Source organism: Nyctibius grandis, chromosome 35 (assembly GCF_013368605.1).
Source record: "Nyctibius grandis isolate bNycGra1 chromosome 35, bNycGra1.pri, whole genome shotgun sequence".
Lineage (NCBI taxonomy): Eukaryota > Metazoa > Chordata > Aves > Nyctibiiformes > Nyctibiidae > Nyctibius > Nyctibius grandis.
The window spans coordinates 93,592-106,405 of NC_090692.1; the positions used below are offsets into that span (position 1 = coordinate 93,592).

At 55.0% G+C, this 12,814-nt stretch overlaps 2 protein-coding genes across 3 annotated transcripts; one reads left to right on the top strand and one right to left on the bottom strand.

Moving 5' to 3' along the window:
• The first annotated feature begins 1,198 nt into the window (after positions 1-1,198).
• On the top strand, positions 1,199-6,662 carry LOC137675562 (putative adhesion G protein-coupled receptor E4P). Its single transcript, XM_068421696.1, has 14 exons — positions 1,199-1,265; positions 1,416-1,492; positions 1,844-1,936; positions 2,507-2,651; positions 2,858-2,971; positions 3,071-3,237; positions 3,944-4,114; positions 4,241-4,441; positions 4,755-4,990; positions 5,169-5,235; positions 5,675-5,766; positions 5,873-6,041; positions 6,128-6,223; positions 6,464-6,662. Exons 1-14 carry the CDS (start codon positions 1,223-1,225, stop codon positions 6,515-6,517), a joined length of 1,725 nt encoding a protein of 574 aa, XP_068277797.1. The 5' UTR covers positions 1,199-1,222; the 3' UTR covers positions 6,518-6,662.
• Positions 6,663-8,328: 1,666 nt separating this feature from the next.
• On the bottom strand, positions 8,329-12,526 carry LOC137675606 (hepatic lectin-like). 2 transcript variants are annotated; one of them, XM_068421774.1, is made up of 9 exons: positions 12,178-12,526; positions 11,479-11,592; positions 11,310-11,360; positions 11,083-11,208; positions 10,548-10,610; positions 10,211-10,300; positions 9,826-9,995; positions 9,267-9,376; positions 8,329-8,968 (listed from the first exon to the last, which is right to left on the bottom strand). In XM_068421774.1, the coding sequence occupies exons 1-9, from the start codon at positions 12,434-12,436 to the stop codon at positions 8,833-8,835; spliced, it is 1,119 nt and encodes a 372-aa protein (XP_068277875.1). In that variant the 5' UTR covers positions 12,437-12,526; the 3' UTR covers positions 8,329-8,832. The 2 variants fall into 2 exon arrangements, with proteins under 2 accessions (XP_068277875.1, XP_068277876.1); XM_068421775.1 differs by lacking the exon at positions 10,211-10,300.
• Between the last annotated feature and the right edge of the window lie 288 nt (positions 12,527-12,814).

A 12,814-nucleotide genomic window follows, 5' to 3' on the forward strand; every position in this document is an offset into this window, starting at 1 on the left:
GGTTTGTGGGGCCATTCGGTGGTTTCGGGGCCGTGCGGTGCCACTTCCCCTCTGCCACCAGTGCTGCGGGGCCACCGCGTCCCCTGTCCCGTCTCCTGTCATGGAGTGGCCCCCCTTCGTCGCTTGTCTCTGGGGTGAGTTGTGTCACCTACCTGCCTGCCAGGGAGGGGTATTTTGGGGTGAAACAGAGGGAAATGGGAAAAGGGAAACTGAGGCAGGGACGGAAGTAGGTCGGGGCTGTAAGAGGGGCAGCGCGAAGCAGCCCAAAATGGCCTGAAATCAGCCCAAAATGGGGCTTCTGGAGCTGGGAGGGGGGTGTCAAGCCCTGAAATGGGGGGGTTGAGCCCCTAAATGATGGGTTTGAACCTGGGGGGTAGAGGTTGAGCCCCCAAAAAGGGCTCTTGAACCCCAAAATGGGGTCTTGAGCCCCAAAAGAAGGGTTTGAACCTTGATGAGGGAGTGTTGGGTCCCAAAAAGCAGGGGGGGGGGGGTGTCCCAAAAGGGGGTTTTAACATCTCATTGGGGGGGGTGAGCCCCCAAAAGAAGGGTTTGAGCTTTGAGAGGGAGGTGACCCCAAAAAGGGGGTTCTGAGCTCTCATATGGGTAGGATGAACACCCTTTTTTGACCCAAAAAGGGGGGGATTTTACCCTCCCAATAAGGTTTTGAGCCCTGATGGGGGTGTGGAGCCCAAAAAGGGGGTGTTTAGCCCCAAAAATGAGGGGGTTAAGCCCTGATTGGGGAAGAAGGAGCCCCAAAAGGGGGGGGTTGAGCCCCAAAAATTAAGGTTTGTCCCCCAAAAGGGGATTTTGTGCACTCATAAGGGGGTTTGACCCCCAAAAGAGGGGTTTGAGCCCTAGGGGGGAGTTGATCCTGGGGGCGTCACTCTTTAGGGAGGGGTCCTGGGGTGCTGATGTCCGCCTGTGTCCCTCCAGTGTTGTGCCACCTCCTGAGCCACTTCCCCCCTGCTGACGGTCACGAGAGAGGTGAGTTGGGGGGTTTGGGGGGGCTGTGAAGGGTGGGGGGCTGGGAGAATCTGAGGGTCCCAGCAGGAGATGGAGGAGTCAGGCCCCTGGGTGCTGTCCCCACCCTTGAGGTCCCTCCAATGTGTGTCCCCCCGCAGAGTCCTGTGGTCCCCACTTCTGCTCCATCAACAGCTGCTGCCTGGGTCAGGGTCTGGTGGGGTCCCAAAAGGGACCCTGGATATGTGGGTGCCCCCCCGGCATGGCCCCCATCCCCCAAAACTCCTCCATCATCTCCTGCCAGGGTAAGGGGGGCAAACACCCCACTTTTACCATCCCCCCCCCTTTTTAACCCTTTCTCCCCCCATTCTGTGGGTGCTGAGCACCCCCCGAGCCACACAGGCAGGGGAGGATGGGGCACCCCTCCCCATCCCCAAACTGACCCAAATCCGCAGCGCTTGGCCCCAGACCGGAGTCGACCTGTAACATCCCCATCCTGGAGGAGGCCAGGAGGGCGTGCAGGGACCCCAAGGTGGGTTTGGGGGGGGCCAGGAGGGGACAGACAAATGGATGGACAGATGAATGCAAAGAGGGAAGGAGGAAGGGATGGAGGGACAAATGGACAGAGGGAGGGAGGGACAGACAAACAGACAGGAGGAGGGAGGGAGAGACAGATGGTTGGAGGGACAGACGATGGACAGAGGGAGGGAGGAACAGAGAGATGGTGGGAGAGAGGGATGGCGGGAGGGACAGACAGACAAAGGGCGGGCAGACAGATGGTGGAGGGAGGGACAGGGGGAGGGCTGGTGGCACGGAGGGAAGGACGGACGGACACAGACAGATGCCCGCGGGGCGCGGGGCGATGCCGACACCCGCACCCCAGGCGCCCCCGGGAGCCGTCCCCTGCACCCAGCTCCAGGCCACCCGGCAGCTCCTGCTGGACGCCTGCGCCCGGCCCACGGAGGACAAGCTGCAGGTGACACGGGGACGGGCACACGCGTGTCTGTGTCCCCTGAACATGTGTGCATCCCTTGTCCATCCTCTACACACATGTGCATTCCCATGTACAACCCCATGCCCAGTCCCTACACGTGTGCAACCCTGTGTCTAACCCCTACACCTGTGCATCCCATGTGCATCTTCCTGTGTATCCCCTCCACATGTCCCTCCTGGTGTGTGTCCCCTGCACATGTGATGGCCTGTGTCTGTCCTGTACATATGTCCCCTACATGTGTCCATCCTGGTATCTATCCCCTACACATGTCCTGTGTCTGTCCCCTACATGTGACCATGCCCAGTGTGCATCCCCTACTCACGTGTATCCCCATGTGCATCCCATGTGCATCCCCTACACATGTCCATCCTATGTGTACCCCTACACATGTTCATCCCATCTGCACCCCTACACGTGTCCATCCCCACGTGCATCCCCCACCACCCCGTGCATCTCCATGTGCATCCCTCCCCTGCATCACTCTCCCCCATGTGCATCCCTGCACACCCCTGACACACACATGTACCCTAACACACGCGTGTGCCCTCCCAGACTACGCTGAAGCAGCTGCAGATGGAGGCGCTCAGGGATCTCCGCTCCAACACCACCGAGCTGCTGCTGCAGAGCACCGAAGCCCTCGTGCTGCAGGCGGCCCTCAAAGGCTCCGGCTCCCAAAACTTCAACACCTCCACCATGGGTACGCCAGCACCCATGGGTGCTCCCAAGGCCCCCCTGAATCCTTGCAGCACCCCAAAATCATTGCAAAGCCCCCAGAAATATTGCAGAGCCCCAGGAACCAGCTTGGTGGCATCACTGCATCCCTTTCCCAGGCTGTGCCAAGAGTGTAGTGGCACTCAGGGCAGGCAAAAGACCCCCAAAAGACCTTTTTTCACCCCAAATCAGAGGCTACGGTGGAGGTGGTGCATGACAACTGCCCCCAGACCACGCTGGTGCTGGCAGTGGGCGAGGAGCTCCTGACCATCAGCTGCCATGAGATGGTGAGCAATGCCCAGGCAGGTACGGCCACCACGCTGCTGCTGAAACAAAAAAACCTCAAAAAAAACCCACCCAAATTTGGTATTTTTGGGGTGGTTTTTGACCCAGTTCTCTGGACAGGCAAGAGCGCAGTGGCTTTCATTGTCTACAAGGAGATAGAGAAGGTGCTGAGTGGCACCACGGAGCTGCGCCAGGGAAGGCTCAACTCTCGCGTGGTCAGTGGCACCGTGGGGAAACCCGGCGGCACCTTCAACGGCACCTTCAACATCACCCTGCAGCACCGTACGGTGGGTGCTGGGGTGGGGGGGGCTGTCCTGGGGTTTGGGGTGCTGCTGTGGGGTGCAGGGGGTGGGGATTTGCATGAGGAAGCACAACAGGGTCCCTTGCATTGGGTGTGTTGGACCAAATCATGGAGTCGACACCAGGCGTCACCATGGTGCAAATTTGGAGCATGGCAATGGTGAGTTTTGGGGTGCGTCCCCATTCCGGTGCAAATTTGGGGTCAATGTATCCCTGTTCCCGTCCAAATTTGGCTCCTGTGTGAATTTGGGATCGGTGCAGCCCCATTTCAGTGCGCATTTGCAATCAGTGCATCCCAATCCTTGTACAAATTCGGATCCTGTGCAAATCTGGGGCTTGGTGCATCCCCGTCTCGGTGTAAATTTGGGTTTGGTGCGTCTCCATCCTGGTGCAAATCTGGATCCTGTGCAAATGTGGGGTCAGTGCATCCTTATTGTGGTGCAAATCCAGATTCTGCGCAAGTTTGGGGTCGATGCATCCCCATCACGGGGCAAATCCCCGACTCAGATGCAAACCCGGGGTTGGTGCGTCTCCATCCCAGTGCAAACCCAGGGCTGGTGCCTCCCTGTCCCGGTGCAAATTCAAGCTCAGCTCATCCCCGTCCTGTTCCACGCCCAAACTGGTGGTGGGAAGGGGGGGTGCGGACCCTCCCCGGGCTCACGGGACGGGCCTCGAGCGGGCCGTGCTCGGCAGGCGCCCCAGGCGGGCGAGGAGCCGCGCTGTGTGTACTGGCAGCTGGTGGGCACCGAAGGCCGCTGGACGTCATCAGGCTGCACCCGCGTGGGAGGGGACGCCCTCCACTCCGTCTGCGCCTGCACCCACTTCTCCACCTTCGCCATCCTCATGGCCATCCACCCCATCACAGTAAGATCCCGTTTGCACCCTTAAAACAGCCGTTTTGGGGGTGTTTTTGTTCCTTCCTGAATGGCTGCATGTGGCCACGTGCCAGATGTGACTCTCATGATGTCACACGTGTGATGTCACCCGCAGGAGAGCTTCGCGCTGACCGTGGTGACCTACGTGGGGCTGTCGGTGTCACTGGTCTGCCTCTTCCTCACCATCACCACCTTCCTCCTGTGCCGCTCGCTCTGGAGTATCAGCATCATCCTCCACCTGCAGCTCAGCATCTGCCTCTTCGCTGCCAACCTCCTCTTCCTCGTGGCCGTAGTCATGCCCCGCACTGACAACCAAGTATGGGCTCCTCAGGGTCTCCTTGAGCATCTTGGGGCCTTCAGGGGCTCCTCAGGGTCTCCTTGAGCTCCTTGGGTTCTCCACAGGCTCCTCAGGGTCTGAGGAGCCAGCTGAATTAGGGGGTAGCTCAGCATGAAAGAGACGTTTGGATGTCTCTGGTTTGCCCCAGCCCAAAGCATCTCTGCCTCCTTGAGGTTCCTCAAGGCCACACTGGGGTGTGTTGAACATCAAGCGCCAGAGATGCCACCACCTCCCCAGGACACGCTCTGGTGACACTGGGAAGCCCAGCATGGTCCTGTTGTCCCCCATCCAGCTGGTGTGTGCCATCATGGCAGGCTTCCTCCACTACCTCTTCCTCTCCTGCTTTGCCTGGATGTTCCTGGAGGGTTTGCACCTCTTCCTCACCGTCAGGAACCTGAGCGTCCTCAACTACACCAGCTCCAGTCGCTTCAGGAAAAGATACATCCACCTCGTGGGCTACGGCACGCCGGCCATCGTAGTGGCCATCTCCGCCACCGTCCATCCTGGCGGCTACGGCACTAAGCACTAGTGAGTCCCGCCAGCACATGGGATGGGGTCAGCCAAGCGGGGTGGGATCATCAATGGAGAACATCATGCATTTGGGCTAAATTAGCCCAAAAAAAGATGCCATGGCATCCAGACGCGGGTATTTTCATGCCACCAAAAGGATTTTGGGGTGTTCTTCCCTTTTTCTCCCTTTTTTTAGCTGCTGGCTGAGCATGGAGAGAGGCTTCATCTGGAGTTTCCTTGGTCCTGTCTGTGTCATTATCCTGGTGGGTGTCTTGCCACTGAAAGGAAGCGGAGGGGGGAAAAATTTGGGGGGAACAAAGAGCAAATTTAGACTTATCTTTAAGAACAGTATTAAGCAAACGCCCCATGGGCTGGGTGTCCTCAGCAGAGGTTGCACCATGGTACATTAATGATCGTTTTTTTACACACCGTTTGCCTCTTTTCCACCCCAAATTTATGACCATGGCCACAGCTCTTCCCCCATAGATCCCAAATTGAGGAATTTAAGAGATTTGCATAAAAAGAGCAAATTCATGTGTCTGTTTAAGGACAGTATTAAGCAAACGTGCAATGGGCTGGGTGTGCTCGGTGAGGGTCACGCCACGGTGCGCAGTTTTGCACCGTTGACCCTTTTCCACCCCGAATTTATGCCCCACAGACCCTGTCTTGCAAAAATGATGGTTTTTTTCGCTTTCTGCTCAGGTTAATTTGCTGTTTTTTCTCATCACCCTCTGGACGCTGCGGGACAAACTCTCCTCCCTCAATGCCGATGTCACGGCCCTCAAAAACACCCGGTGGGTTTTTGCGTCGGTGGGAAACATGATGAGTTTTTTGGGGGGAGGAGGAAGAGCTTCTGGGACGGGTTTTTGGGTGAAAAGAGCAAAATGAGCGTTCCGTCAGGCTGATGACGTTCAAGGCGCTGGCGCACATCTGTATCCTGGGTTGCACGTGGGGTCTGGGCTTGCTGCAGGCGCAAGGGGACAACATCGTGGTGGCCTTCATCTTCACCATCGTCAACAGCCTGCAGGGAGCCTTCATCTTCCTCGTGCACTGCGTCCTCAACCGGCAGGTACCACGGGGTGGGGGCCCAGGCGTCTGGGGATGCGTGGGAGGGGACAGGGACACGCAGGATGTGGCTTTGGGTTCCATCCACAGGTGACAGAGCAGTATCGGCGCTGGTTCAGGGCGCTGGGGCAACGAGCGCAACCCCCCGAGATGCCCACCACAGAGATGCACATCAGCTATGTCACGGTAAGGGCACCCTGGTGCCTGGGTCCCTGGGGGGTGCTGGGTGGGCACCCTAAACATCTGTGTCCTCTGGGTGCCACCAAAAGGAGGTGGGGGCCAGGGGTGGCACGGGGGAGGCTGCCTGGACCCCTGGGTCCCTCCAGGGTGCCTGGAGGTCTGGCAAGAAACTACCAGAACTTCTGCCCCATATTTGCCCCATTTTGGTCTCGTTTGACCCCAGTGTCGCCCCTTTTCACCCCCCAGGAAGGGGAGAGGACGCAGAGCCACAGCACCGATGGCTGCATGTGGGAGAAGTGACAGCAGGTGCCACCCAAGACCGACCCTTTTCCAGCACATCCGACCCATTTCCAGCATTTTTCCTGCAGATTTGATCCATTTCTACCATTTTCTCCAAGACTCGACTAATTTTCAGCGTTTTCCCCCCAACGCTGGACCCACTTCCAGCATTTTTCCAGTAGTTTTGCCCCATTTTCTGGCTGCTTCTCTCCATGATCGCCCCATTTCTGGCATTTTCCTGCGAAACGACCCGTTTCCGGCGTTTTTTTCCCCCCAGGATCGCTCTGTTTCGGGCCTTTTCCGTCCACCTTCACGCCGCAGCTCTGGCAGATTTTTTGGGTTGAAAAAAGCTGATTAAAGGCACGTGGTTCGTCCCCGAGGAGTCGGGTGGATGCGGCTGGTGGGGGGGGGGGTAGACCCGGGCCCACTTGGGGGTCTGGGGAGGGGCCCCTGAGGCAGACAGACGGGAGAGGGTGGGGTTTAGAGCCAGTCAAACCCCGCCCCCTTCCCCCAGAGGCCAATTAGCTTCCTGCTCGCTCTTGATTGACAGGGACTGGCAGCCAATGGTGCTGTGTGTGACTTCCTGCCTCCAAGAGGCACCTGATTGGTGCGAGGTGGGAGCTGGGCGGTGCCAGGAGGCGGGTCCTACTGTGCAGTGGGGTGAATGGCATTTGCACCAGCCAATGGGGAGTGGCAGATGTGGGAGGTGGTGCTGAAGGGAAAACCCGCCCCCCAGAGCACTGAGAAGGCGGTGGTTGGCTGTGAGCTGAGATGGACAGCGTGGCTCAGCCAATGGGGCATCGAGGGAGGCTGAGGAGGCTCCGGAGGGCAGGTGAGGCGGGGTGGCAGGTTGGGGGGCCCTGGGCACTCCCCCCACCTCCAGTGCCCTCCCAGTACCCCCCTGCTGGTGATGGGACTGGGCTGTGTCCCTGCCCCAGTGCTCCCAGTAGCCCCCTGGTGATGGGACTGGGCTGTGGCCCTGCCCCAGTGCTCCCAGTACACCCCCAGTGCTGCGACTGGGTTGTCTCCCTTTCCCAGTGCTTGCCCTGTGCTCCCAGTACCTCCCAGCCCAGTGCTTCAAGCGTTCCCCATACCCTCCTCAGCCCCAGATCTGCCAGTGCCTTCCCAGTAACCCCCAGTCCATGTTCACACTACTCCCCCAGCCTAGTTCCCCAGTGCTCCTAGTGCCCTCCCAGTACCCCTTAGCCCCAGTGTTCCCAGTAACCCCCAGTCTCCACCACCAGAGCCAACAGATCCCCACATAAGCAGGGATCAGTCCCCTCCCAACCCCTCCATTTTCCTGCTAGAAATGGGCATTTTGGTTAAATTAACAAATTTTTATCGAGGGCAGAAGCGTCTCTTGGTGGCGATTATTTTTTTTGTTGAAAACCAGCCAAAAATGGCTTAAAACCAGTTTCACTTTCTGCCATGGGTCCTTTTTTTATTGATTTTACTGCAAATTTCTCAAACCCAGCTCAAATGTCCTAATTTTCAGGAGGGAGAGGGAGCTCCCACAGTTAATTTTCAACCCGACGAGGGAATTTTGTCCCCTGTAACAAATCGTTGCATTTCCACTGATCGATAATGTAGAAATTCCCTGAAAAAACATCGATTTTTAGCTTATAACCCTTTAAAAAAAAACCCGAGTGTTAAGATCACATCACGGTTTTAATGGGACTTCTTTGAATTCCGGAAATTTTCAGCTGCCGAGATGGGTCTGAAGGAGCTGTTTGATTTCTGGGGCAAAAAAAAGACAGAACAGCGCACGCTGCGTTTCTTAGGAAAAAAAAAAGTTTTATTGGGTGATAATGTGCTGAATTAAGAGATGGAAAAGTGAGCAGAATTGGGGTTTTAGGGGTCTTTTTGGCTCTGGGGCAGAGATGGGGGCTGGTGCCTGGGGGAGGGAAGGATAAATATGGAAAAAAGTCTTGGAAGTGGGGAAAAAAAAGAGGATTTGACTGAAATTGAAATTGTCTTTTCTGAGATTAAGAAGAAACCATGACGTGGCAGCAGAGCTGGCGGGGGGAAGGAGAAATTCAGTGACACCGAGAAACGGGATTGGTTTTTGCACCGGTGAGTGGGGTTTTAACCTTTTTACAGTGGTTATTTTAACTGAAAATGCCTTTTTTTTCATGGGTTGTGGGTCACAGGGATTTTTACTGATTTTTAGGGATTTTCACGTTGTTAATAGGCAAAAAATGGTAGCGTGGAGCCTCTGGATTCCCCCCGGAGCTGTGTGAGTTCATCCAGATCCCGAGCGAGAAGTTTGAAATGTACTTTTTTTTTTCATGGGTGCATTCAAAATTGTCTGGAAACAGGAAAAAATAATGCTGAAATCAGCAATTCCAGGATTTTTCACAAATCCAGTGGTTGGAGTGGGAGCATCTGTCGTCAGTCCAGATGCCATCAGGTCCGATGCTGCCGCAATCCTTCTGGTCTCTGTCTTTGTTCTCCTTCCACGTGTTCCAGTAGCTGGAAAAAGAAGGAGGAAAAGAAGGAGAAAAAGGAAAAAGTGAAAAATAATAAATAACAACAAAGCCCACGGCAGTGGAAAAGGTAAAATTTGTATTTTGAGGGAAGGAAACCACGAAAAAATCTGCATTTTTTTTTTTTTTTTACCACCAGCAAGAAAACACTCCGATAATACCATTTTTTCCAACATAAACCCTTTGACTTAGGTAAAGCTACCAAAAATCAAAGTTTTGGTGTGTCACCTTCACCTTCTTCCATTTATTTTCTCATTATTTTCTGGTTTTGAGGGAATTTTTACCTAATACTTGTCTGTTCGCCAGTAGTCCAGACCCAGATGCCTTCTTCCAGCTGATCCGTCACTCCAAGCCAGTACGTGCTGCTGCGGTTAATGTTGTCCTTCAGAAACTTCTAGAAAAGCAGAATTGGTTAAAACAGCCCCAAAAACAATAATTCCAGTGGATTATGGAGCATCGCGAGGCTTTTGGCGATTAAGGTGAGGTCACCGCCACGATATCCAAGCTGTGTTTTTTTTGGTAAATAGTGACTAATTGGGGTGTATTAAAGCAAAGGGCACAATCCGGAAAGGAGACGTTGACCTTTTTGTGCTCCATTTTTAGCACTTTTTCCTCAAAACCAGGAAGTCCTACTCGACTGAACTCGGCTTGATCATCAGCGCTTCTCTCCCCCGCCAAATAACTCTGAGCCCGATGCCCAATTTTGGTTAATTTGAGCCAAAAAAGAAGAGGGTTTAGAGTTCCTGTGTTTGCCACAGTAGAAGTTCTCCAAGAAAAGGGGTATTTTGGGCACTGCATAAGCCGAGAAACTCATTATTTTTCACTCGTAAGCAGCCGACTGACCTGCTCCAGCTCCGAGTTGACCGTGACCAGGTGAGCGCCTTGGTCGGCGCAGCTCTCCTTCGCGTCCGGCCAGCTCATCGTCTCCGTCGAGAAGGAGTAGCAGCTTTTCTCGAAGATCTTCCAGCCAGCTGAGCACTTCTTGTTGTCCAAGACGGATCTGCAGATCAGCGCTGGGAGGATGAGAAATCCCTCAAAATCCAGGCAAAAATCAATTTTTCTCTACCAAAAAAACCCTCTGCAGCTTCCCTGGCGAGTTGACATATCAGAATTGGCATAAATCACACAAATTTTCCATCCCTAAGACCTTTGTGGACTAAAAGCAGGAGGTTTCTCTCCCGGTGGACAACGATGAGAGACCACCAAGACGGAGACGCCCCAGCTTTACCTGTGATGTCCTGCAATTCCTCATAGTATTTGTGCATCCCGCTCCGCATCCGCGTCTGCTCCCGTCGCATCTCCGACAGCTCCTGCCGCACTGCAGGGAGCGCAACGGGGTGAGCGACCGCCACCAGCCCCGTCCCCACCACGTTTTTCTGCTTCCCCCCTTTGGTTTACTATGAGACAGAGCGGAACCAGGAGCCGCTCAAAAAGACAATTTGGTTTTTCCTTATTTTATATCAAATGGCAAAACCGGTGCCAGAAAAGAGCCGAACACTGAAAAAATCGGTGTCTCCCAACACGCCGTTAAACTTCACCGCGGGGCTGCGAGCCCGAGGACCTACCATTGGCTTGGTTCTCGGAGTAGTTTGTCCTCAAGAGCTTTAACTCCTCCATGATCTCCATCTCTGAAGTGAGAACAAAGGAAAAAAACATGGCTGGATCACACCGAGGAATCCTGAGCGGTGCATAAAATTGCCCGATTTATGGCTTTTTTGGGAATGGGGGAATTTCAGAGCAGATTCTTAATTTGGCCAATTTGTGGAATTTTTTTAGGCTCAGTGGGGAATTCCAGAGTGGATTTACACCCTGTAGCTAACAGGGAGTGCTGCTGGTGTGGGCAGAAGGAGGCAGCACCCAGACATACCACCCTGAGGGTGATTTGGTGATAAAATCCTAAAATTCACGTATCAGGATTGAATTAACACCAAGGCGTGGAGTCAGACGGGCTTTAGCTGCAGTTTCTACATGGACGGACGCTTAAAGCACCGCAGGCACAAGCCATGTGTTATTTTTAACAGTGAAAATTATTTTTTGGGGGGTATTTCACCAAACCAGCCACTTCCCAGCCCGGAGGGGACCCTTCCCAGGGACACTTACGCTTCACCACGGCCAGCGCGAAAAGCAGCACCCACGCGACGAAGCTCAGCGCTACCAGGACGTAGAGGACGGCCACCGACGTCACCCTGCGGCTCCGTCCCCCGCCACCTCGGGGCTCCGTGTCACCTGCGGAGAGCAGCGTGGAGGAAAGCGGGGAGGAATCCCCGCCTCTGGATGCGGCCGAGGCCTCCGCTGCGGGATAGCGGCATCGGTCGAGAGCGACTCACCCTTCTGGGAAGGATTTGGAGACGCTGGTTTCCCCGCCAGGATGTAAACTCCTGTTGGGAGGAAGGAAAGAGTCGCTGGGGGATGTTTTGGGGGCATTTTAGGGCCAAATCCTACCCCGCGGAGGTCCTCGACCGCACAGGCAACGTGGGGAGAGGAGGTGGGTGCTACCTGTGCCTCCTTTGCTCTTCTGGCTCTGCAGATCTTCATCGGCCACCGGAGGCCTGTGGCCACGATCCGACAGGGAAACATCATCGTAATCATCATCAAAACTGTCCGGGGATGCTACAGGAGAGGAAAAAATGGGTGAAAATCAGGGGTTTACACCAACTGAGAATCCCAGCTGTTAATGACCAGTTCAATCCTTCAGAAAGCATGAAAAAAATGCCATTTCCCTTCCCCCTTGGGTAAATCCACAGCACCTCCGGCAAGGTTTTTACACCCTTTTCTCAAGATATATTGATTTTATCATTTTTATCAAGTTTTATAACGTCCCTCTGCTCTTTCGGAGCCGTGTTCTCCCCTCGGTTGCAAATCTAAGCCATTCTGCTGAAGTTTGAAGCTCTCCGCGGCAGGAAGGGATGAATTTGAGCCTGCGAAGGTGTAAACGCCAGCTCTGAGGGTGAGGATGGAGCGATAAATTCCCTCTCCATCCCCCCAGCATGGAATTTCAGGATAATTTTGGGTTGATGTGATGTCGTTTGACAGAAAGAACCAAATCCGGAGAGAAACACAGCGTATAGCAAGACACGTTTGACCAACCGTGCTGAAAATAAAGCCCGGTTCAGCCTCGGGGACGCGCCTCGGGGAGTTCTGCTTTTCATCCACGCTACAAAAAAGCCTGAAAAGGTGAAAAAAATTATGACTTACCTGGTCTGAAGTCACCCACGGGTGTAACTTCCCCAGCGATGGAGTAAATTCCTGCCCCCCCAAGAAAAAAGGAAAGGAAGAGAGTGTTGAGGACAAGGGGAGGATCCTCAAAACCGCCGCTAGCGCTTCTTCTAACCCCACCGGCACTGGCCAGGAAGCTGCCAAGGCTTTTTTTAAGGCCCAGCGTGGAGTTTACACCTGAAATTGGGGCAAAACCTGGAGATTTCAGGGGCTCCTGAGCAAAGAGTGGGACCTGCATGACTCTGAGCACCTCAAAAGGTGTTTCGCCCTGCACCGTACAACAGCGGTGCCCACCGGCGCGTCCGGACACTGCCGCGCTTTGCCAAGACACATGCCAGCCCCGAACACACACGCTAAGAACACGGAAAGGGGAGGGTCTCCCCAATTTTACCTCCTTGTCTCACCAGCCGCTTGGTGGGCACTGGCGGGGGACCCAGCCAGTTGCCGTAGGTCTCCTGCCGGGCCATGCTTTGCCGGGGAAAGCAGCCGCGCAGGCGCCCGGCAGGGAGCTAAACCCCTCGGCACGCGCCCCGGCACACCCCGCGCCGCCTCCGGCACCCATTTCGGCCAGCGGTTTGGCCCCAGGGTTTCGGTTCCTATTCCGCGCCGGGGCGGC

What these genes read in the sequence shown, in the direction of transcription:
- LOC137675606 (XM_068421774.1), bottom strand. Translation starts at nt 12,436, where the DNA reads ATGCAGGTCCCACTCTTTGCTCAGGAGCCCCTGAAATCTCCAGGTTTT. An exon ending in GAAGAGCAAAGGAGGCACAG is followed by an intron (nt 11,361 to 11,478) that starts GTAGCACCCACC and finishes TCCTCCCAACAG; the next exon opens with GAGTTTACATCCTGGCGGGG. An exon ending in GGAATTGCAGGACATCACAG is followed by an intron (nt 9,996 to 10,210) that starts GTAAAGCTGGGG and finishes TCATCCTCCCAG; the next exon opens with CGCTGATCTGCAGATCCGTC.
- LOC137675562 (XM_068421696.1), top strand. Translation starts at nt 1,223, where the DNA reads ATGGCCCCCATCCCCCAAAACTCCTCCATCATCTCCTGCCAGG. An exon ending in CTCCATCATCTCCTGCCAGG is followed by an intron (nt 1,266 to 1,415) that starts GTAAGGGGGGCA and finishes CCAAATCCGCAG; the next exon opens with CGCTTGGCCCCAGACCGGAG. An exon ending in TGCACATCAGCTATGTCACG is followed by an intron (nt 6,224 to 6,463) that starts GTAAGGGCACCC and finishes TTCACCCCCCAG; the next exon opens with GAAGGGGAGAGGACGCAGAG.